We start from the raw sequence: 24,038 nt of genomic DNA, 5'->3' as shown, positions 1-24,038 counted from the left end.
ACTCAATTTGTCACTCGGCCTTAAGATTTACATTGAACTGCTCATATAGGTCTCACCACTGTGATATCTACATTGGGTCAAACGTAACATCTCTTAATGTTCGACGGCTTGTGCACCAGATCTTAATTATTCACGATGTACTTACAAAAAAATCCGCAGACTAGCTTCTGGATCTCCTCTCTGTTTCAAAGAACAAATTTGGCCTCAGGTCTTCGCTCATATACCAGCTTCAAATTCCCTATTGCCGTACAAAAACTGGAGGAAGGGCCTTTGCTATTGATGCCCCCAGGGTCTGGAATGCTATTGCCAATAAACTGCAACTTGAATCGCTACCAATGAGATCTTCTCTCAAAACTGCTCTAGAGGAGTTGTACACCCCTAGCTGCCACTGCTATTCATTGGCGTAAAATGAAATAAAATGTTTTCGCTCCCAATGACGCAGCAAAGTATTTTCTGTATTTTGATTTAGCGTGCTGATCTTAAAGGTGCATTGAAAAATTTGATACTCCGACTGATGCTTCTGTTGTTGTGGAGTAACTCATGCAGCCAGCTATGGCTCTAGGATTTGGTGTTACATGTTATTTATGTAGTTTATTGTAAAAATCCGGTCATAGTCCCTATGATCACTGCTACGTTGCAATTATGGCTTTATTTTTCGTGATTTCGAAAAGTTTTTGGGTTTGGACATGTTTGTTTTTGTTGTAGTACGGAGTTAGACTGATGGCCTTAATCTAAGTTGTCTTGTGGTTGTTGTTGTTGTTTGACTTGCATCCCACTGGGATTTTTTGCACACAGCGTTGGTGTACGGTGCTTTTCTCAGGAATATTTTTGCTGTTTTTTTCATGGATTTTCTGTTTGCACAGTCACACATAGTCACTTTAAGATGTTTTTCTTGTTCGTGTTTTTGTTTTTTTGTTTGTTGTGGTTGCACCCGATTCAAGAGCCGAATGGCTCACAGGGCTATACCAAAATAAAGAAACTGAAACTGAGCCTCTACATTGGCACCGCTCTCTGGCCCTCCTCCTCTGACCTTCTCCCTCTCTCTGTAACCCACAGGCTGCGTGTGTGCAGAGGGGACTTTCATGGACCACGAGGGAGAGTGTGTTCCGGGCATCGAGTGCCCATGCTACACAGGTCACGACATTGTCCCGCCTGGGAAATTCTACTGGGTCGGCGATCTAGCCTGGTATGAATGGTCGCCTTCATGGGCCTTTTCCACTGCCGCATCTGAGCCGAGCCAGAGCAGAGTGACCCTTCGCGGTATAGGTGGGATTTTTTTCCCCCCACTGGCCGTTAGCAAGTGCCGAGCTATAGCTGAAACATCTGCCAAGCAGGGCCAGGGGCCTGGGCAAATGATGCCTTTGTGGCGGCGTGACATTCAATAAATAACACGTGCAAATGACGCGACATCGCCGCGCCATTTGCACGTGCCTTGGCTTGCTCTAAGGATTGTCCTTACCAACAATTGAAATAATCGATTTCTGGCTTTTTTTTCTAGCCGGGTCATGTCACTTTCCCAGGGAGGGGAGGGGGGGGGGTGAATTAGTACACATGAGAGCTTTAACCACGCCATGTTGATGTGTCTCCTTGGCAGTGCTTGCGAGTACGGAGTTCTCAGGTGCGAAAACCCCATCACCATGCTCGGTGAGTCCTGCAGCGCCAATCCCCCCCCCCACCACCAACACCACAAACGATACCATTGACCACACTGCCACCACGCGAGGTTCTCACCGATGTCTGGCGCTCCCTGTATCCCCGCGTGACCGCAGGCGGAAGAATGCGACGTGAAAGCCCCCTCCGTAAGTTTGCCTGCCCTCAAAGACCGCATCAACCACCACCACCACGGCTCACAACTCACTCGCTCACTTGTTAACTTTCTCACTCACTCACTCAACCAACTCGTTCGCTCGCTTACTAATTCAAAGACAAAAAATCCCCCCACATAGCCTTAATGTGCTGTTGTTGGGTAAGTACTGTCAGCAAGGCCAGCACAGCTGAGTCGACCTAGGAGAGGCCCAGGACCGATTCAGATATTCACCAGCGTTATTGGTCGTGAGCGGGAATCAAACTCGGGTCGCCGGGTCCATAGCGCAGCACGCTAACCGCCACACTGCCGCTCTCCCCACACTCACCACCCAACTCAGCCACCCACCCACTCACCACACTGCAGGTCACGTCCACTTCTCTGTCCGCTTCTTCCCTCGCACCGCTCAACAGTAGAATTACCTCCCTCCCGGGCAACCTCGGCCCATCTCAACGAACAGAATTAAATCACGAACACCTTTGGCAATCGCACCGTTTCTCATGGTGCCAGGAGGGTCTGTCCCATGGCCTCCTGCCGGCGGGTAGCGTTCAACACACCTCACATGATGGCCTTAACGTGCACATAGCCTGGCACAAGCGCCATGGTGATGTCACCGCCACTTAGTGGCAAATAGCGGCTGTTGTCGTTGTGATGCTAATCGAGTAATTTGCGGTCAATTTTTTTGTGTTCGAAATTGGCAAATTTGTGTTTTTGACGTGCCCAGCGTGCGCATTGGCCTGCTACTCTTTTCGCGAATGGCGGCACGGGATATTTTGTATTTGACGTCCTCCATGGTGAAATGTCATTGGGCAGAGGTCGAAAATGCCCTCCAACTCCTGGTCGATGGCAGCGCCCTGAGAGGCAGGAGCCACACGAAGGCCTGCGAGAGGACCTGCCAGACCATCAACTTGCCCTGCGTGAGTACACTCGACCCCCCCTTAGACACAGCCCACGGGGTTGGCTTTCACCCACCACTCAGAGGGTTCTGTTCTATGCTCTCTTGTATGATCGCAGCAGCAGCAGTAGCAGCATCAGCAATATGATTCAGCAGTTAAATAGCCAATGTCTGAGGGCTGCTGGCCACGACAAGAGGGCTTAAGAGGATAAAGTTAGCGTCGCTTTGCTACTCTTCTTTAGAAATAGCGCAGACCAAAGTGGCTTACTACCTGTTCCATGCCACTCGGGTAGCTTTGTCTTTTGCCCATGTCATGCATTGAGCATGGGGACATAAAGTATTAAACCGTGGGATATGAATTCAGACTTTAGCAAATGTCCTTTACTGGCTTTTAAGCTATTTGGTCTGTGCTTAGCAACAGTGATAATCGTATGCTTCAGGGCACAAGCTTTTTGACCTGTGTGATGGTGGTGGTTGAACACAGTATGGACGGGACGAAACGGTTAGTGTCCAGTAGAGATAGAGTCCTCAACACGGGCGAGTGAAGCTCACGGGAACGAGTAACCACGGTAGTAGTAGCGATAGAAGAGCGACCAGCAGGCGACTGACTGCCGGTGAGCAATCAGGAGCTGACTGGAGTGAATCGGTGAGTGCTGGAGCATCGATCGCCCCCCGTGACAACTTGATTCACTCCGAATTCTCTCTGCTGCAGCAGTGAGGCAGTCACTGGGCACTCCACTACAGCCACGACATCAGCAGGGGAAAACCTTAGCCGAAAAGTGTCCTTCGTGCGACAGTGATAATTGCTCGGCGTTAAAGACGGACTTTGACATGGAGAGGAAAAAGCGACCTTCTTCGATGCCCTCTTGGCCAGACTAGTAGCACAGGCATTGCGCGATGGATGGCTCGGAGCGAAAGGCGAATCCCCGCCTTCTTACTCTTCCTCTGTTGTTTGCCCCACTTCTCGGCCTCCGTCTTAGCCGCCGTGCGAATCGGACTGCCCATGCGGGGATGGATTCATCCCAGACGACAACGGCAACTGTATCCCGCGGAGGATTGCCCGTGCCGGCACCACGGCATTGTCTATAGCAAGGGGGATACAATCAAGGTGGACTGCAACGTGTGGTGAGCAAGTGGGGGCTTAGCGCGGCGCGGCTGTCCCGAGCCTGGTGGCTGCGCGTTAAGATGGCTACCGCTTTGTGTGGGGGAGGGGGGGGGAAAGACAACAGCATTTCTTCACCTGCATAGGTTTAGGACGCAGAAACTTGAATTACGGCGCGTCTTCCGACAAGACTCCGAGCACGTTTGGACATGGTCCAGTTTCCAGTGTCATTTTGGCGCAGCGAGCTTTTGTATAATTATTAAGTGCGTTGGTGAATTTTGTACCGTTTAAACCCCGTTGAATGTGGCTGATAAGGAGGAAAAATACACACGGGCAAGCGACGCGTCTACTGTTTCTGCCATTTATGGGAGAATTAAAGGTATCCGATTTGCGAGGACGGGGTTTTCCAGGAGCGCATCCGTGACATTGTGAAAGCAGCCGGGACCGGCCTGTGACGTCATATCCGGGTGGCGCGGAAGCCACCTACTTTTGAGTCTCCTTAGACTTGACCAAATACCCGTTGGGATATAAAAAATGTTGTTATTCCGAGAGAAAATATTGGGCTAAGGGGTTTGAAGGGCTCGCCGCCCCCTCCCTTTGAGACGTCGCGCGCGTGCGCGGGTGCAGCACGAGCGGCAGCGGCGCGTGGAGCTGCAACTCGGCCGAGCGCCCTGGCACGTGCCGCATGTACGGGGACGGCCACTACATCACCTTCGACGGCAAGAGGTTCGTCTTCGACGGAAACTGCGACTCCAGCATCGTGCAGGTGGGCACCAGAACGGACGCGCCTTGCTCACGCACGCCACGGACTGACGTCGGGCGAGTGAATTCATTAATTCATAATGAATCCGTAACAATAATTTGTGACTATCAGGCGCCTTTCACGATAAAATCTCGAGGTGCCACGCACAAAGAAGAATAAGCATGAACCGGGGGGGGGGGGGGTGTGAAGGGCAGAAGAAGAGCCAGAGGATCAAAGTGCATGAGAGGAAACTGGTTTTTGGTCGGGACTTACAAACATCGACATTTCTACATGTGTGTTGAACTTCTTTCGCACCGTACTTAGCCAACCGTGCTAATCGGAGGTGCGGGGTAAGGACAACAAACTAAACACAACAAGCAGTTCAAAAGAAATGTAGTATAGTGGTGTAGCGTATAGTAGTGTATAGTGTAGCGTATAGTGGTGTAGTGTATAGTAGTGTTTAGTAGTGTAGTGTATAGTAGTGTAGTGTATAGTGTAGTGTATTACATAGTGTAAAGTGTAGTATAGTGGTGTAGTGTATAGTAGTGTATAGTGTAGTGTATAGTAGTGTTTAGTGTAGTGTATTGTAGTGTAGTGTATAGTAGTGTAGTGTTTAGTAGTGTATAGTGTAGTGTATAGTAGTGTCGTGTATAGTGGTGTAGTGTATAGTAGTGTAGTGTATAGTAGTGTAGTATATAGTGTAGTGTATAGCAGTGTAGTATATAGTGTAGTGTAGTACATAGCGTAAAGTGTAGTATGGTGGTGTAGTGTATAGTAGTGTTTAGTGTAGTGTATAGTAATGTAGTGTTTAGTAGTGTAGTGTATAGTAGTGTAGTGTATCGTGTAGTCTATAGTAGTGTAGTATATAGTGTAGTACATAGTGTAAAGTGTAGTATAGTAGTGTATTGTATAGCAGTGTTAAGTGTAGTGAATAGTAGTCTAGTGTTTAGTAGTGTATAGTAGTGAGTGTATAGTGTAGTGTTTAGTAGTGTAGTGTATAGTAGTGTAGTGTATAGTAGTGTAGTATATAGTGTAGTGTAGTATTTAGTGTAGTATATAGTGTAGTGTAGTACATAGTGTAAAGTGTAGTATATAGTGTAGTGTATAGTAGTGTAGTATATAGTGTAGTGTAGTACACAGTGTAAAGTGTAGTATGTAGTGTAGTATATAGTGTAGTGTAGTACACAGTCCAAAGTGTAGTATGTAGTGTAGTATATAGTGTAGTGTAGTACATAGTCTAAAGTGTAGTATAGTAAAAAAATTATTTAAAGCTTTCGTGACTGCAGGGATTCATATTCTTGGTTCTTTCGGTAAAGTCACATAGAAGGGAAACAATACAACAATAAAACTATAAAATAGTACAATTCTCACGACGTTTCGACTGCAACACAAGCAATAATCAACAGGTGTGAAACCCACAGCAAGAAAATTTGAAAAAAGTGGCGTTTTTTCTTTCAAATTTTCTTGCTGTGGTTTTGACACCTGATGATGATTGCTTGTGTTGCAGTCGAAACGTCGTGAGAATTTTATTATTTTATACTTTTATTATTTTATTATTTCCCTTCTACGTGACTTTACCGAAAGAACCAAGAATATGTAGTACAGTGGTGCAGTGTATAGCAGTGTTAAGTGTAGTGTATAGTAGTGTAGTGTTTAGTAGTGGAGTGTATAGTGTAGTGTATAGTAGTGTAGTATATAGTGTAGTGTAGTATATAGTGTAGTGTAGTATGTAGTGTAAAGTGTAGTATGTAGTGTAGTATATAGTGTAGTGTAGTACATAGTGTAAAGTGTAGTATGTAGTATAGTATATAGTGTAGTGTAGTACATAGTGTAAAGTGTAGTATGTAGTGTAGTGTATAGTGTAAAGTGTAGTATAGTAGTGTAGTGTATAGCAGTGTAGTACAGTAGTGTATAGTGTAGTATATAGTGTAGTATGTAGTGTAGTATACTTGTGTAGTGTATAATAGTATAAGGCAGTGTGTAGTGGTAGTATAAGGTAGTGTATAGTGTAGTGGTGTATAGTAGTGTATAGTAGTGTAGTGTATAGTAGTGTATAGTAGTGTATAGTGTAGTGTGTAGTGTAGTGTATAGTAGTGTAGAGTAATGTTTACTGTATAGTGTAGTATGTAGTGTATAGTGTAGTGTATAGTGGTGTATAGTAATGTATAGTGTAGTGTATAGTGTAGTGTATAGTGTAGTGTATAGTGTAGTGTATAGTGTAGTGTCTAGTATAGTGTGTAGTGTAGTGTATAGTGGTGTATAGTGTAGTGTATAGTATAGTGTGTAGTGTAGCGTATAGTAGTGTATAGTAATGTTTACTGTATAGTGTATAGTACACTATACACTTTACAGCAGGCAGCGCCACAACTGGGTGGGGGAGAATGATCGCACATAATGGACGGATTTACCTATGGACGAACGGAGGGATGCACGACGATTGGATGGATGGATCACCTAATTGCGCTCGCTTTGTGCCGACCAGGACTACTGCTCCACAGCCGAGGGCAACTTTCAGATCATCACCGGCAAGGGCTGCAGCGCTGTGGACTCGAGCTGCTCCAAGGCGATCCGCTTCTACATCAAGGTGAAGTCAAGAGCCACTCCAATGGCTGGCTGACCGCGCTGCGACGCGGGCTGGGTTAAGCGCGAGCTTTCCAAGCGCTGCGAGTTGATGAGCTTGCGCGTCTCGGTGTACGCGCGAGTCGATTGGTTTCTTCGATAAGTCTATGCTGTTCTAGATTTGAAGCTTTCGTGACTGCAAGGATCCATACTCTTTGGTTCTATTCGGTAAAGTCACGTAGGTAAAAAACAAAACAACAAAAATCACGACGTTTCGGCCACAAAACAAGCGGCCTTCATCACCTGATGAAGGCCGCTTGTGATGAAGGCCGCTTGTGTTGTGGCGAAACGTCGTGATTTTTGTTGTTTTATTTTTTACCTACGTGACTTTACCGAATAGAACCAAAGAGTAAGTCTTCGCTGGCTCTTTGTTCTTAGCATAGCAATTGAGTGTGCAAACGAGGGAGTGCAAAAGTTCGCGGTATCCACGGGCCAGGGGAGGTCCAGGAAGTTTAGACGACAGGTTCCCTCACCCCCATCGCCAGTTTAGTTTATTCCCTGGCATCAGGGTCCATGCCGAATGTGCTTGGCCACTGGGCTCTTTCTGTCGTCTCCCTCCCTCTTCAAACTTTCCCTCCCCTCACCTCCCTCTGTAACCCCCCCCCCCTCACCTCCCTCCGTCTTCTCCCTCCCTCTCTCCCTTCCTCGTCCACTACAGGATTACAACGTGGAGGTTCACATGGTGGCCGGGGAGGTGATGGTGGTGCCCGTGGCCGGAGAGATCCCGGCGATGGTGGATGACCTGACCATCCACTCGGTGGGGCTCTACCGCATCGTGCAGACCGGCATCGGCATCATGGTCATGTGGGACCGGCGCACGAGCATCTTCGTCAAGGTCGACTCCAAGTACAAGGTCAGCGTCGCGGTGGTGGTGTTGGTGGTGATTTTGGTGGTGGTTGGTGGTGATGGTGCTGGAGGTGGTGGTGGCGTCATGGTCACGTGGGACCAGCGCACAAGCATCTTCGTCACAGGTCGACTCCAAGTACACGGTCAGGGCCAAAGCCAAGGTGGTGCAATGTACAGGAGATAGAAATGGACGGTGGTTGCTATGCTGCTGCTGGACGTGGCTGCCTCCCCCGCGGTGTGATCAAGCTCCGTGGAGGCAGCAGCGAGGGTTTGGCGGATCACCACACAGATGTTGCGAATATCCCTTCCCCTAGGATGCGGCGTTGAGGAGGATCCACACCCTGGCTCGCCAAGAGTTGGCAGTGGAGCACGTGGATTAATAGCCATCTGTTTCGATCTGCATGGGGTAGTGGTGTTGTTGTTGTTGCCCTCTCGGGCACATGGGTTGTCTTTGTGTATATGTGTATAAGCACTTAATAATTAGCTGAAAAACATTAACACATCGAGGTCCGTAGGGCTTGGGCAGCTGTTGGCACCGGGATCATTTTCCTACTTCCTTTCCCACTCGTCTACTATTAATCGCGTGTCCGAGTTGTTCTGTCTTTTCAACGGGGAGAGCGAAACCTGTGCGTGTAGAATAATACTAATTATTCCGCTTATTATTGTTAGATGGAGGTGAGCGAGAGATTATAAGCCAGTCTCCAGACCTTAATCCCATAGAAAATCTGTGGAGGGAGCTGAAGGTTCGAGTTGCCAAACGTCAGCCTCGAAACCTTAATGACTTGGAGAAGATCTGCAAGGAGGAGTGGGACATAATCCCTCCGGAGATGTGTGCAAACCTGGTGGCCAACTACAAGAAACGTCTGACCTCTGTGATTGCCAACAAGGGTTTTGCCACCAAGTACTAAGTCATGTTTTGCAGAGGGGTCAAATACTTATTTCCCTCATTAAAATGCAAATCAATTTATAACATTTTTGACATGCGTTTTTCTGGATTTTGGTGTTGTTATTCTGTCTCTCACTGTTCAAATAAACCTAACTTTTAAATTATAGACTGATCATTTCTTTGTCAGTGGGCAAACGTACAACATCAGCAGGGGATCATATACTATTTTCCCTCACTGTATTTTTTAAATAAAAAAACCCACACTTTTATCCTACTCAAATGATTATTCAGACTTCCCCAAAGAGTCTTAATCAGCATATAGATCCCAGACGGATTATGGAGGCCGAGTTGTCACCTCCCAACCAGAGATTTGCAATCTTTCGATTGCGAGCCACTCGCTCAACTGCCGAGCCAACTGCCCGGACAAAGAGAGGTGTTAGGGACAAAGAGAATTGTGGAGCACTGCAAATGGTTGCTTATAACCATGCCGACGGAACGGCCTCTTAGAGGGGAGTTCTAGAAAGTCCTACACCGGCGAGATGTCCCGGAAGAGATCGGAGCTGCGTACTTTACTCCTCCACATGCGCATGAACTGCCGATCTTAGATTCATACCTGTCAACACCTTATTAGTGCCCTACCTTATTACAGACCAATTCAGACCTTATTGGTCATCCCGTGCCCCTTATAAATCTCTCAACGTTCATCCTACAAAGTCCCATCACACTACTATAGTATACTGCTACACTATTATACTACTACATTACTACTACACTACTATACTACTTTAGTATGCTGCTATACTACTACTACACTATTATGCTAAACTACTATACTACTACACTACGATAGTAAACGCTGAAAACATACGGCAACACCTAAAAAAAGTTATGTCATACAAGAATGCCCAAAATGAGGTTATTTTAAATTATGATGTTTGGTGATTTTCCGACATTTATGAAAATCTGCACCCTCCCTCCCCACCGGAAGCCACCGGATAATTATAATCATTAGATTAGGATCAAACGAGTTCAAGTTGATACAGTTTCTCTCGCGAATCCGAGGGGGTCACCCCCTTTGGGCTGCCCGGGAGTCGTAAACTCTCGGCTTCGTTTCGCTCACGGCTCGGTGCCACCCCGCTCCCGACCCCCCCCACACCCCACCCCAGAGCACCCTGTGCGGCCTCTGCGGCAACTACAATGGGCGCGACAGCGACGACTTGACAGCGGCCGACGGCTCCACGGCCGCGTCCGTGCTGGCGTTCGGCAACAGTTGGAGGATAAAGGAGAGCTGCGCCGCCATGACAGAGGCGGCGGAGCCTTGCCAGCAGAATCCGCACCGCCAAGCGTGGGCGCTGCGCCAGTGTTACGTCCTCGCCAGTGACGTCTTCAGCTCATGCCACGACCCACTACCCGTGGGTCGTCGATGGTCCACGATGAGAAGGCATGAGGAGCAAGTGGAGGGGTCAATGATATAAATAGACACCCAAATATATGACCACAGAGCTTAGGCAATTGTTGACACTGGTTCTGGCTGCCTTCCTGCTTGTCTGTGGTTTCCCCGTGGCCATGGTAGTGTGCACCATACAACTATATGGTTTTTTTTGGGCTAGATCGTGTGAATATAAATGTGTCGTTAAATCCGCCACCACCCGACACAGCCACAATTATATTTCGATTTAAAGCTTTCGTGACTGCAGGGATTCATCTTCTGGGTTCTTTCGGTAAAGTCACGTAGAATGGAGATAAAATAATAATTAAAAAATAATAACAGAATAAATTCTCACGACGTTTTGGCCACAACACAAGTAGCCTTCCTCAGGTGAAGAAACAGGACTGTCCGGAAGACAGCGCTGTCTTCCGGAGAGTCCCGTTTCTTCACCTGACGTGGTGACGTCACCGCCACTTAGTGGTGAACGGCGGTTGTTGTTGTTTTGTGGACGTCCTCGACACCCGACGTGGCTGCGCCTCTCCCTTGTCTTTCTGTCGGCGACTGATCGCGGATTTCCAATATCACCTCGCTCCCCTTGTCCTGACCCAGGTGGACCATGCGCCGTTCCTGGAGGCGTGCATTTACGACTCGTGCGCATGCGATGGCAGCGACTGCGAGTGCTTCTGCACTGCGGTGGCTGCGTACGCCCAGGTCTGCAATGAGGCCGGCGTGTGCATCAAGTGGAGGACTCCCGACCGCTGCCGTGAGTGGAATGCATGTGACAGGGGGAGGGGGGGGGGGCGGTAGGTGGTCACGGTCGCTCCACTCACCGGCCTGCTCGTTTGTCCTCTTTGCTCCTCAAACCCGGCCGCTCGGCCTCGGGCAATGAACGGTTTGCTCAGCCGCTCAGCGCATCTCCCACGGCGCCATTGTCCCGACACGACGGTTCGTGTGAGAGGGAGCGACTTCCCAGCAAATGCGGACTGACCGACCGGGGGCTTTGGGTTGCCGAAGCGAGGATGATAATGATGATGATGGCCACGATGACAGCGACCATTTAAAAAAATCACCGCATGTGTTTTCACAGGAGATTAGAACCCCTCTTAACGAGCACCCCTGTTCACGACTAATCACTTAACCACGGGCCTCCATAGAGCCAAATGTGTAGCATATAGTAGTGTTGTGTATAGTGTAGTAGATAGTAGTGTTGTGTATAGTGTAGTATATAGTAGTTTAGTGGATAGCAGTGTAGTATATAGTAGTGTAGTGTATAGTAGTGTAGTGTACACTGCTATATAGTCTAGTGTCTTTAAAAAATCCTCACACCGACACGGAGTAATAAGTCACCTGCTTACACTTTATTTCTGCTGTCTCGCGCCAGTTGTAGGCACTCCTATATCTCTTTTCTTTACGGTCACATACACTTGACTTCTCCCCGCTCTTGTCTATTCTGCACCCCACCTATCTTGCACTCAGCAGCTCTGCTATCAGCGGTTCCACACTCAGCGACTCTGCACTCAGCGTCTCCGCACTCAGCGTCTCCGCACTCAGCGACTCTGCACACAGCGACTCCGCACTCAGCGTCTCCGCACTCAGCAACTCTGCACTCAGCGACTTTGCACTCAGCGACTCTACACACAGAGACTCTGCACTCAGCGACTCTGCACACAGCGACTCCACACTCAGCGTCTTCACACTCAACGACTCTGCACACAGCGACTCCACACACAGCGACTCCACACACAGCGACTCTGCACACAGCGACTCCACACACAGCGACTCTGCACACAGGGACTCCGCACTCAGAGACTCCGCACACGGCGACTCTGCACACAGCGACTCCACACACAGCGACTCTGCACACAGCGACTCCACACACAGCGACTCCGCACACAGCGACTCCGCACTCAGCGACTCCGCACTCAGCGACTCTGCACTCAGAGACTTCGCATTCAGCGACTCCGCACTCAGAGACTCTGCACACAGCGACTCCACACACAGCGACTCCGCACACAGCGACTCTGCACACAGCGACTCCACACTCAGACACTCAGCACACAGCGACTCCACACTCAGCGACTCCGCACTCAGCGACTCTGCACTCAGAGACTTCGCATTCGGAGACTCCGCACTCAGAGACTCCGCACTCAGAGACTCCGCACTCAGAGACTCTGCACACAGCGACTCCACACACAGCGACTCCGCACACAGCGACTCTGCACACAGCGACTCCACACTCAGACACTCAGCACACAGCGACTCCACACTCAGCGACTCCGCACTCAGCGACTCTGCACTCAGAGACTTCGCATTCAGAGACTCCGCACTCAGAGACTCCGCACTCAGAGACTCCGCACTCAGAGACTCCGCACTCAGAGACTCTGCACACAGCGACTCCACACACAGCGACTCCGCACACAGCGACTCTGCACACAGCGACTCCACACTCAGACACTCAGCACACAGCGACTCCACACTCAGCGACTCCGCACTCAGCGACTCTGCACTCAGAGACTTCGCATTCAGAGACTCCGCACTCAGAGACTCCGCACTCAGCGACTCCGCACACAGCGACTCCACACTCAGCGTCTTCACACACAGCGACTCTGCACACAGCGACTCCACACTCAGCGACTCCGCACTCAGCGACTCGGCACTCAGAGACTTCGCATTCAGAGACTCCGCACTCAGAGACTCCGCACTCAGAGACTCTGCACTCAAAGACTCCACACTCAGAGACTCCACACTCAGCTTCTTCACACTCAGCGACTCTGCACACAGCGACTCCGCACTCAGAGACTCTGCACACAGCGACTCTGCACACAGCGACTCCACACTCAGAGACTCTGCACACAGCGATTCCGCACACAGCGACTCCACACTCAGCGATTCCGCACTCAGCGACTCTGCACTCAGAGACTCCACACACAGCGACTCCGCACTCAGACACTCTGCACACAGCGACTCCACACTCAGCGACTCCGCACTCAGCGACTCTGCACTCAGAGACTTCGCATTCAGAGACTCCGCACTCAGAGACTCCGCACTCAGCGACTCCGCACTCAGCGACTCCGCACACAGCGACTCCACACTCAGCGTCTTCACACTCAGCGACTCTGCACACAGCGACTCCACACTCAGCGTCTTCACACTCAGCGACTCTGCACACAGCGACTCCACACTCAGCGACTCCACACACAGCGACTCTGCACACAGCGACTCCGCACACAGCGACTCCGCACACAGCGACTCCGCACTCAGCGACTCCGCACTCAGCGACTCCGCACTCAGAGACTTCGCATTCAGCGACTCCGCACTCAGAGACTCCGCACTCAGCGACTCCGCACACAGCGACTCCACACTCAGCGTCTTCACACTCAGCGACTCTGCACACAGCGACTCTGCACACAGCGACTCCACACTCAGAGACTCCGCAAACAGCGTCTTCACACTCAGCGACTCTGCACACAGCGACTCCACACTCAGCGACTCCACACACAGCGACTCTGCACACAGCGACTCCACACTCAGCGACTCCGCACTCAGCGACTCTGCACTCAGAGACTTCGCATTCAGAGACTCCGCACTCAGAGACTCCGCACTCAGCGACTCCGCACACAGCGACTCCACACTCAGCGTCTTCACACACAGCGACTCTGCACACAGCGACTCCACACTCAGCGACTCCGCACTCAGCGACTCTGCACTCAGAGACTTCGCATTCAGAGACTCCGTACTCAGAGACTCCGCACTCAGAGACTCTGCACTCAGCTTCTTCACACTCAGCGACTCTGCACACAGCGACTCCGCACTCAGAGACTCTGCACACAGCGTCTCTGCACACAGCGACTCCACACTCAGAGACTCTGCACACAGCGACTCCGCACACAGCGACTCCACACTCAGCGATTCCGCACTCAGCGACTCTGCACTCAGAGACTCCACACACAGCGACTCCGCACTCAGACACTCTGCACACAGCGACTCCACACTCAGCGACTCCGCACTCAGCGACTCTGCACTCAGAGACTTCGCATTCAGAGACTCCGCACTCAGAGACTCCACACTCAGAGACTCTGCACTCAGAGACTCCACACTCAGAGACTCCGCACTCAGCGACTCCGCACACAGCGACTCCACACTCAGCGTCTTCACACTCAGCGACTCTGCACACAGCGACTCCACACTCAGCGTCTTCACACTCAGCGACTCTGCACACAGCGACTCCGCACTCAGAGACTCTGCACACAGCGACTCTGCACACAGCGACTCCACACTCAGAGACTCCGCAAACAGCGTCTTCACACTCAGCGACTCTGCACACAGCGACTCCACACTCAGCGACTCCACACACAGCAACTCTGCACACAGCGACTCCACACACAGCGACTCCGCACACAGCGACTCCGCACTCAGCGACTCCGCACTCAGCGACTCTGCACTCAGAGACTTCGCATTCAGCGACTCCGCACTCAGCGACTCCGCACACAGCGACTCCACACTCAGTGTCTTCACACTCAGCGACTCTGCACACAGCGACTCCGCACTCAGAAACTCTGCACACAGCGACTCTGCACACAGCGACTCCACACTCAGAGACTCCGCAAACAGCGTCTTCACACTCAGCGACTCTGCACACAGCGACTCCACACTCAGCGACTTCACACACAGACTCTACACACAGCGACTCCGCACTCAGCGACTCTGCACACAGTGACTCTGCACTCAGCGACTTCACCCTCAGCGACTTCACACTCAGCGACTCTGCACACAGCGACTCTGCACTCAGCGACTTCACACACAGAGACTCTACATTCAGCGACTCCGCACTCACCGACTCCACACACAGCGACTCTGCACACAGCGACTCCACACTCAGAGACTCTGCACACAGCGACTCCACACACAGAGACTTCGCACACAGAGACTCCGCACTCAGACACTCTGCACACAGCAACTCTGCTCTCAGCGACTCAGCACTTGCCCTAGAAGTCTGTTAAGGCGATACTGGGGGATCTTTGTCTTTTTGTATGTGAAGTCTAGGTCTAGCCAAATGCACGGTAAACATTCGGAAGTGACTGCTTTCTGTTAACAATGAATATTAAAATCAACAATTGGATACAGTTTATGTTCCATTAGTTTAATTATGGGCAGTGTTAGGGTAGATATTCGATCAAATGAAATAATCATAAGAAGTGCAGAGCGTATGTACTGCGATACGACATGGGTAGTGATAGAAAACGGACAACAGCACGATACAGCACTGAGTGCAAACCGTAGGGGAGGCACAACTATTTCCGGATGTGGGATTTCATCGTGATTTTCGGGGAAAATGGTTCAGTTTCCGACATACGGAAAATTCGGATTGTGGATATTGCTCAGGAACCTACCCCTTCCGTAACCCGGGGACTTGCCTGTATTTACTATACTCGCTTAACGACCAAATCACTTAATGACCGGTTTTGTTGAACCAAATGCCGTCGTTAAGAGGGTGTCTACCGTATAGTCCACACCACCGATTAGCACGATTGGCTACGTACGGTGGGAAAGAAGTTCAATAAACACACACACACACACATAGCCTGACGGTGTGTTTTTCGGGTCGTTCCACGTTTTGCTCCGGACGATTTTCCCGACATTTTGCTTCGCGCGCTACGAGCTTCTCTAGCAGATGAAATTCCTGAAGAAACCCCTAGCGCGCGGTGAGAAACGTTGGATGTCGTGCCGAGCTAGTGGTGCAACCCTTCAGGCATCGCGGAGATCGATGCCAATGATGAGTTTCTTATGATGTTACCTCTGTTAATCCCTCTCCCCTCCGCGCGACGCACCCCCCCCCCCCACCTTCAGCCGTCTTCTGCGACTTCTACAACGAGGAATCGGAATGCACGTGGCACTGCAATCCATGCAGTTCCCTTCCCAGCACCTGCAGCCACCTCCAGAAACTGAACCAAGGTTCCCTGCCTCCCATCGAAGGTTTGTTTTGACTGCATCATCACTATCAACTCATTAGCATCATAATAATCGTTCTTGTCGTCATCATTGTCATCGTCGTCATCATCGTCATCGTCAGTATCAACATCCTCTGAATGCATACGTTTGTCCACCTCCTCTGATCTGCTGACCCTGAGTGCAACCTTACAAAACGCTCCATTATTGTGATAGTTGTGGTGGCAGTGGTGGTGCCAGTACTGATGGCATTGGTTGCCAATGTTAATAGCGGTAGTGGTGGTGTTAGTGGTTGGCTGCGTTAGCTGGGTTATGTAGCCTGCATGCTAAGCCACCACATGCCCAAGGAGCATCTGTTTGGCCAGATATATGGGACTAAACGGGCATGGCACAGGCTAGAGAAAAGATGGACTCATGTGGAGCCGAAGGATGTGGAGCTGATTGGACTTACCGACAACTGGTACGAGCAGCGGCAGGTCACTGCTCCATGCTCGCCGATTACCAAAATCGAATCGACCCAAACGACCCAAACTGCTGCCCTTTGTGCCAAGCAACGCCAGAAGACGTCTCCCATTTTCTCAGTTGCCTAAAACACGGACCAAAAATTAAATAGATTGATCTCTGGCTAAACCCTTCGAAAGTGGCGACACGACGCCACCTATAAACAGAAAGTGCGAGGAAAACAACAACAGCAGCAGCAGTGTCAAGATCGGCCCCTGTGGGAGGCGCGAGAAGGACGCTCCTTGGGGAGTTGGCGGCAGTCGTCCTCCAGCAATAAAGGAGGGCAGAGGAGCGACGCTCACAACAACAAGCAGCTAAAACGCAGAACAGTGGCGCAGTGGGAAGCACAGTTGGTGCATCTGCCACTCATCCCAGTCATTCAACCCGTGGCACCTGGGTCTGTTCCGTGACCTCCTGCCAGTGGGCCTTCGCCACTTCACGTGACCTCAAAGTGCACTTTGGGGCCATCCATAAATGACGTCGCGCGATTTTGGACGATTTTTTTTAACACCCCCCCCCCCCCCCACCTTAGTCACACGGCGTCACAAAAAGTCAGACCCCCCCTCAAATATGACGTCACAAAGCTCTGCCCCCCCACCCCCCACAAAAATAAAACATGCTTCAAATCGCTTTAAACTATTGTCATTGTAGTGCGTATTTAATGTGATGCTGCACTCTGATGTTGTAGGAGAAAACATTGCTTAAAAAGTCTATTTAATTAAGTTGCGCATTTTGACGTGACGTCATATTTCTAACCCCCCCCCGTCACACATCGTCACAAATGTCTGACCCCCCCCCCCAGGTGCGTGACGTCATTTATGGATGGCCCCTTAGCATGGCACAAGTGCCGTGGTGATGTAACCGCCACTAGTGGTGAATGGCGGTTGGTGTTAGTCTTAGTAGTGACGGTAGTCCTGGTGTTGGTGCGAGCTATGGGGCCGTCCATAAATGACGTCACGATGTGTGACGGGGGGGGGGGTTTGAGAAATGTGACGTCACATAAAAATGCGCAACTTTAAATAAATATAGAATTGTTATAACAACACTCCTACAACATCAGAATGCAGAACTTTGTAACGTCATATTTGAGGGGGGGGGGTCTGACTTTTTGTGACGCCGTGTGACAAGGGGGTAGGGGGGTCAAAAATCGTCCAAAATCGCGTGACGTCATTTATGGATGGCCCCTTGGTCTTAGTAGTGACGGTAGTCCTGGTGTTGGTGTGAGCCGTAGGGATGACGATTCACCGCTATTCTTGCTGCAGGCTGCTACCCGCACTGCCCGCCAGACGCGCAATACTGCGTGCCAAAAACCAACTGCAGCTGCTTTGTTGAGGATGACGTCATCCTGGCCAGGCAGCAGATCCACATCGTCAAGACTTGCCAAATCTGGTGAGATCCCTCTGCTTTCACCCACATTGACACCGCGTGCTCAAGGATCAACATCGCGTCCATTTGACATGTTTCGTCTGTCCCGAATGCACGGATGCTGCCGTGGTGCGATGGGTTAGCACGGTGGCTAGGAGATGTTGACTGCCTCGCCTGTTATGCAGGAGGTCGTGGGTTCGATCCCGACCCTGACGCTTTTATATTTGGAGTTTGCGTGTCTCTCTCCTCGTGGTCACGTTGATTTTTCCCCGGGGTCCTCCGGTTTTTCCCTCCACATTAAGGAACACGCATTTAGAGGATTTGGCTGATATATATTGACACGTGATAAGCCACTTTGTTGGGCTCTCACTTGTGGGCAAGGTGGCTTCTAAGAAAAAGAGCTGAATAGGTACAGTGAGCCTTACCTGGTAAAATAAGAAAAAATAATTATCATTGTTTATATTAGAATTAGTTCATTAAGCCTGTCTTCGCCAGACACAAGTTTTCAATAAATATAAAAATGAACCTGATGTTTTTTTTTACAATTTTTATCTACGATCAGACACTAACACCTACTAAAAAAATTAGGTATTTTCCGCAAAAAAAACACAAATGTGTTGACAACTTGATTCAACTTATTCTTAGTTTTTTCGGTAAAGTCACGTTGAAGAGAAACAACAACGTGACTTTACCGAAAAAACTAAGAATATGAATTACTGCAGTCACGAAAGCTTTAAATCAAAATTTGATTCAACTTCTTATATTTAAAGACGTACCCATCAGAAATCGCTCAATTTAAAGATTACGCTCTTTTTTTTTATTAGAAAGAACACAAAAAAATGAACTTTATATTCTATGAGGGGAAGCTCCTATCTTTTACCGTTTTGGAATTATTCAGATTTGAACATCATAACATGTGTTATTTTTTCATTCAAAACCACTTGAATCCGAAATGTCTCAAAAACAATAAAAGATAGAATTTTATTGCTGTTTAACGTTTTATCAAAAGAAAAAAACCCGCAATGTTATATTTTGAATGGTTTCTGCTGAATGACACGAACAAACATGTTTATTGAGTGCTTAAAATAGAGATTTGGGGGCCTTAAAATAAAAAAAATCTCGAATATTCAGATTGTTTCTCCTGCTATTTGTGTCATAAAAGTTTACTGGGTAGCACATTTCAGCTTCCTACCTTGTCGGAAAGTACACTAGAGGTTTTTGATACATACAGGTTAAATATCTTTATTTATGTAGATAGTTTATATTATGATAATTTACAGTCCTGTTACAACGTAGGTCACAAGGTAAATCCCCAATCGCGGCAATTGCAACACAAAAGATAAACTGAAATATTCGGTTGGAACATTGCTTGCGTGATAATTTAAGCTGCATGCAGCAGCAGACGGCATGAGTATGCGCACTGGTGATTGAAAAGCCATCGGTTTGTGCGGAATTACTGAACCTCTTCCACTGGACACCGACGGCCATCCATGTGCTCTGCTTGAGTGCTCGTTCTCTCCAGTATCACATTCACTTTGAACATTATTTTATAAATACAACGGCATGTGCCTGTATAATTGCCCTTGTTGTGTGTCTTCTCTGTGTGACTGCAGCACATGCGACAATGCTGAGCTGCTTTGCGAAATACCAGGTACCCAAGGACAGCCATTCCTTCATGTCAGGGACAGGGGGGAACCTTTTCTTTAAGATGGCCTGTGACATGCCCAGGCACGATGGGAAGACCGAGGCTATGGTCACCTTTTGTTGTCTCAAAATCACCTTTTTGCATACGTGTCATTAGCTGATATTATTGCGATCTCTTTCATAATACGTAGCCACCCTCGAATGAATTGCATAACCAGTGCGATTAAACCAACATTGGTGTACTGCTGCGGCGTAATGCTTGGCATACTGGGCTTGCAATCCAGAGGCTGCCAGTTTGATTCAATCTCCCAGCGCAGAAGTTGAAAATATGGTGAAGGTTTCTCAAACCCCCCCTCGCCTCTGTCCACCCAGCAGTGTGTTAGCAGTGGAATGAGCAATCAATTGCTCAAAAGCCAGTTATTACAACCCCCCCCCCCCGACCCCATAACGCTCACTAATATTTTATATCCAGATGGATGCTGTTACCACGAACAACTGTACGAGCTGGGCGCCTTCATATCAAGAGAATTAGACCCCGATCAGTACTGCGCGACCACCAAAACTTGCTTGCAACTCGGGGAGGTGGAAGACTCCGTGGAGTGCGGGATAACTCCCATCGACGTGAACAACGCCACCACCACCACCACCGCCGTACCGCCGCTCCCAACCGAGCCACCCATCGTCGGCTCGAGCACAGCTGTGCCCGACGTGGCTCCAATGCAACCGCCCAAGGGACGTTCGACCACGGTGGGCGCTCCGGTTGAAGGTGCCACCGTGCAGCAGCCAACAGCGACGACGAGCGTGAGTCAAGTGCCCTGCTCAGGAAGCTGGTCTGAGTGGTACAGCGAACATTCTCCGGACGCCGACAACGATGGCGACGAGGAGTCGTACCAGAAGGTCATAGCCTCAGGGAAAGTTGTCTGCGCACCGGGATTCTTGGTGGAAAACATCGACTGCCGTGCGGACAAATACCCGAACACACCATTGGGAGGAGTTGGGCCAGGCAATCACTTGTAACAAGGACGTGGGGTTGAAATGCTCACACACGGATCAGACCATGCCATTCTGCTACAACTACAAGGTCAGGTTTTGCTGCTCGCTGATTTCTCCAGCAACCACTGCTCCTCTGTCAACAGCACCGACATCCCCAGTGCCAGATGAAGGTAACTTATGCTTTGATGGTGGGTTTCAGGATGGAAATTTATTGGTGTAATTCCCCCCCCCCCCCCCCCAGTTTATCCTGATTTTAGTATTGGTGACACGTCAGAAGACGAATGGAACTCTGCCAGAGAAGTTCAGTCCTTCGTGTTTGAAAACAGCCCACAAAAACGGATATTATAAAGCGACCTCACAAATCCCTTGAAGCTATTTCTAATGTCCACACACATATTACACACCTTAACCTCCGACTCGCTCTGCTAATGAGAGTGAGGTAATTTGCATGGTAGTCAACCTGACATTTTTTATCTCACAGCTGGAATTGAGCTAAATCAAGTGCATAAATCATTGGTGACCAGACAGTCAATAAATTAATTGCACTTGAGGACCATATACATATCCACAGGCAGCTGCCTGGAATCGAACCCAGGTGAACAGTGGTACCAACTCAACGCTGTGACCTCTGTGCCATCACTCCTGGGGCGGAGGGATTAAGTCGTATAAAGAAAAAACATGGAGAATGCAAAATTGTCTATTCTTGTTTCTTAAAGTAATTGGTTTGCTTGCTTAAATGTTTGCGATTATGTGAGCACCAAGTCACAAACCCTGAACGCTGGTTTTAATCTACTATGTTAATGAAGACGTTTATCTGTATGTGTCTGTGTGTATCTGTCTGTATCTGTGTGTATCTGTCTGTATCTGTGTGTATCTGTGTGTGTCTGTGTGTGGCTGTGTGTGTATCTATGTGTATCTATATGTGTCTGTGTGTATCTGTGTGTGTCTGTGTGTATCTGTGTGTATCTGTATGTATATGTGTGTGTCTGTGTATCTGTGTGTGTCTGTGTGTGTGTCTGTGTGTATCTGTATCTGTATGTATCTGTGTATGTATCTGTGTGTAATTGACATGGGGAGAGAGAGACACGGGGGGAGAGAGACACGGGGAGAGACACGGGGAGAGAGAGACACGGGGAGAGACACGGGGAGAGAGAGACACGGGGAGAGAGAGACACGGGGAGAGAGAGACACGGGGAGAGAGAGACACGGGGAGAGAGAGACACGGGGATAGAGAGACACGGGGAGAGAGAGACACGGGGAGAGAGAGACACGGGGAGAGAGAGACACGGGGAGAGAGAGACTCGGGGAGAGATAGACACGGGGAGAGAGAGACACGGGGAGAGAGAGACACGGGGAGAGAGAGACACGGGGAGAGAGAGAGAGAGACGGGGAGAGAGAGAGACGGGGAGAGAGAGACACGGGGAGAGAGAGAGACACGGGGAGAGAGAGAGACACGGGGAGAGACACGGGGAGAGAGAGACACGGGGAGAGATAGACACGGGGAGAGAGAGACACGGGGAGAGAGAGAGACACGGGGAGAGAGAGAGACACAGGGAGAGAGAGAGACACGGGGAGAGAGGAAGGTGCTCTACTCCTACATGGTCCGGTTCCACCAACACGACACCCTGAGGAGCCACAAGGACCATGCCTGGAGGAAAGCCCTGCCCTGCGTCTCTCCGGAGAGGCCTCGCTGGAGGCAACTCTACTGCAGACCGACGTACAACCGCATCGGCGACCTCAGCTGGAGCATCGCCCACGGCACCGTCACCACCACCTTCTCCCTGGCGCGCTTCACCGACACGTCCCCGGAGTGCCGGTTCTGCGGTAAAGCGGAGACGGTGGCGCACCAATACGTGGAGTGCAAGAGCCTGGACTCGCTGTTCAAGGTCCTGAGAAACATCCTCCTAAGGTTCAGCCTCCACTTCTCCCCGACGGTCCTCATCTTTGGATACCCGAAGGGCGACGGACCCCAACATCTTCAGGGGCTGGTCAACGTGCTGTTCGGCTACGCCAAGTTCGCCATATACAGGGCGAGGAAGGTGGCTCTGGAGGGGCAACGTCCAGCCAGCAGCCTGGGCATCTTCCGCGCTCTGGTCGGAGACAGGGTGTGGCTGGAGTTCCGCCACGCGCGGCTGACCCACGCCGTGCCGGCCTTCAAGGAGCAGTGGGCGCTGGAGGAGGCCGTGTGCTCGGTGGCAGATGACGGAGAGCTCTGCATGCAGATCTAAGCTACCCGTCGGAGGCCGTTTGACTGTGGCAAGGGCTGCGTGCAGATGCAGCACTTGTCGTAGTTACAAAGAAAAAAGAGAGCGAGAGAGAGCCAAATGGAGTAGGAAGAGAGGGGGCAGAGAGAGAGGGGGGGCGGAGAGGGGGTAGAGAGAGAGGAGAGGCAGAGAGGGGGGTAGAGAGAGAGGGGGGCAGAGAGGGGGGTAGAGTGAGAGGGAAAGGGGAAAGAAAAAAGAAAAAAATGTTGGGTCTTTCATTTAAAAGGGGGGGGGGGGGTGTTACATAAAGCAAAGCATTAAAAAAAACCCGAAATCATGAACGGAGCAAAGTGCCGACTACACCGAGCATCTTCTTGTTTCTTCTGATCGTAAAAAAAAGAGAGACACGGGGAGAGAGAGACACGGGGAGAGAGAGACACGGGGAGAGAGAGACACGGGGAGAGAGAGACACGGGGAGAGAGAGACACGGGGAGAGAGAGAGACACGGGGGGAGAGAGAGACACGGGGAGAGACACGGGGAGAGAGAGACACGGGGAGAGAGAGACACGGGGGGAGAGAGACACGGGGAGAGAGAGACACGGGGAGAGAGAGACACGGGAGAGCGAGACACGGGGAGAGAGAGAGACACGGGGAGAGAGAGAGACACGGGGAGAGAGAGAGACACGGGGAGAGAGAGAGACACGGGGAGAGAGAGACACGGGGAGAGAGAGAGAGACACGGGGAGAGAGAGACACGGGGAGAGAGAGAGACACGGGGAGAGAGAGACACGGAGAGACAGACACGGGGAGAGAGAGACACGGGGAGAGAGATACACGGTGAGAGAGAGAGACACGGGGAGAGAGAGAGACACGGGGAGAGAGACTTTGACTTTTGACTGCCTTTATTCAGGCTTCCACCTGCTATTGCAGTGGAGCCACAGTGCATAGGATCATAGTCCAGGCAGCAACGGTGATGGGGGGAAAAAAAACGACACTGGGCGGCTGCACACACGCGGTCACCTACAGCATCCCGTACACGGAAAAAAAAACCCCTTCTCAAACG

The 24,038-nt window shown here is 50.2% G+C and overlaps 1 protein-coding gene across 1 annotated transcript; it reads left to right on the top strand.

Moving 5' to 3' along the window:
- The first annotated feature begins 636 nt into the window (after positions 1-636).
- Positions 637-21,465, top strand: LOC142931129 (mucin-2-like). Its single transcript, XM_076074701.1, has 13 exons — positions 637-1,186; positions 1,595-1,644; positions 1,770-1,799; positions 2,618-2,721; positions 3,680-3,824; positions 4,429-4,567; positions 7,026-7,127; positions 7,821-8,015; positions 10,061-11,086; positions 16,171-16,296; positions 18,033-18,159; positions 19,749-19,786; positions 20,252-21,465. Exons 5-9 carry the CDS (start codon positions 3,703-3,705, stop codon positions 10,367-10,369), a joined length of 867 nt encoding a protein of 288 aa, XP_075930816.1. The 5' UTR covers positions 637-1,186; positions 1,595-1,644; positions 1,770-1,799; positions 2,618-2,721; positions 3,680-3,702; the 3' UTR covers positions 10,370-11,086; positions 16,171-16,296; positions 18,033-18,159; positions 19,749-19,786; positions 20,252-21,465.
- The last annotated feature ends 2,573 nt before the right edge of the window (positions 21,466-24,038 follow it).

This window comes from Petromyzon marinus, chromosome 49 (assembly GCF_048934315.1).
Source record: "Petromyzon marinus isolate PM22_M1 ecotype Great Lakes invasive population chromosome 49, UKy_Petmar_22M1.pri1.0, whole genome shotgun sequence".
In the NCBI taxonomy this organism is placed as follows: Eukaryota; Metazoa; Chordata; class Hyperoartia; order Petromyzontiformes; family Petromyzontidae; genus Petromyzon; species Petromyzon marinus.
The sequence above is the reverse complement of the archived record's forward strand: the minus strand, read 5'-3'. Positions and strand labels throughout refer to the sequence as shown.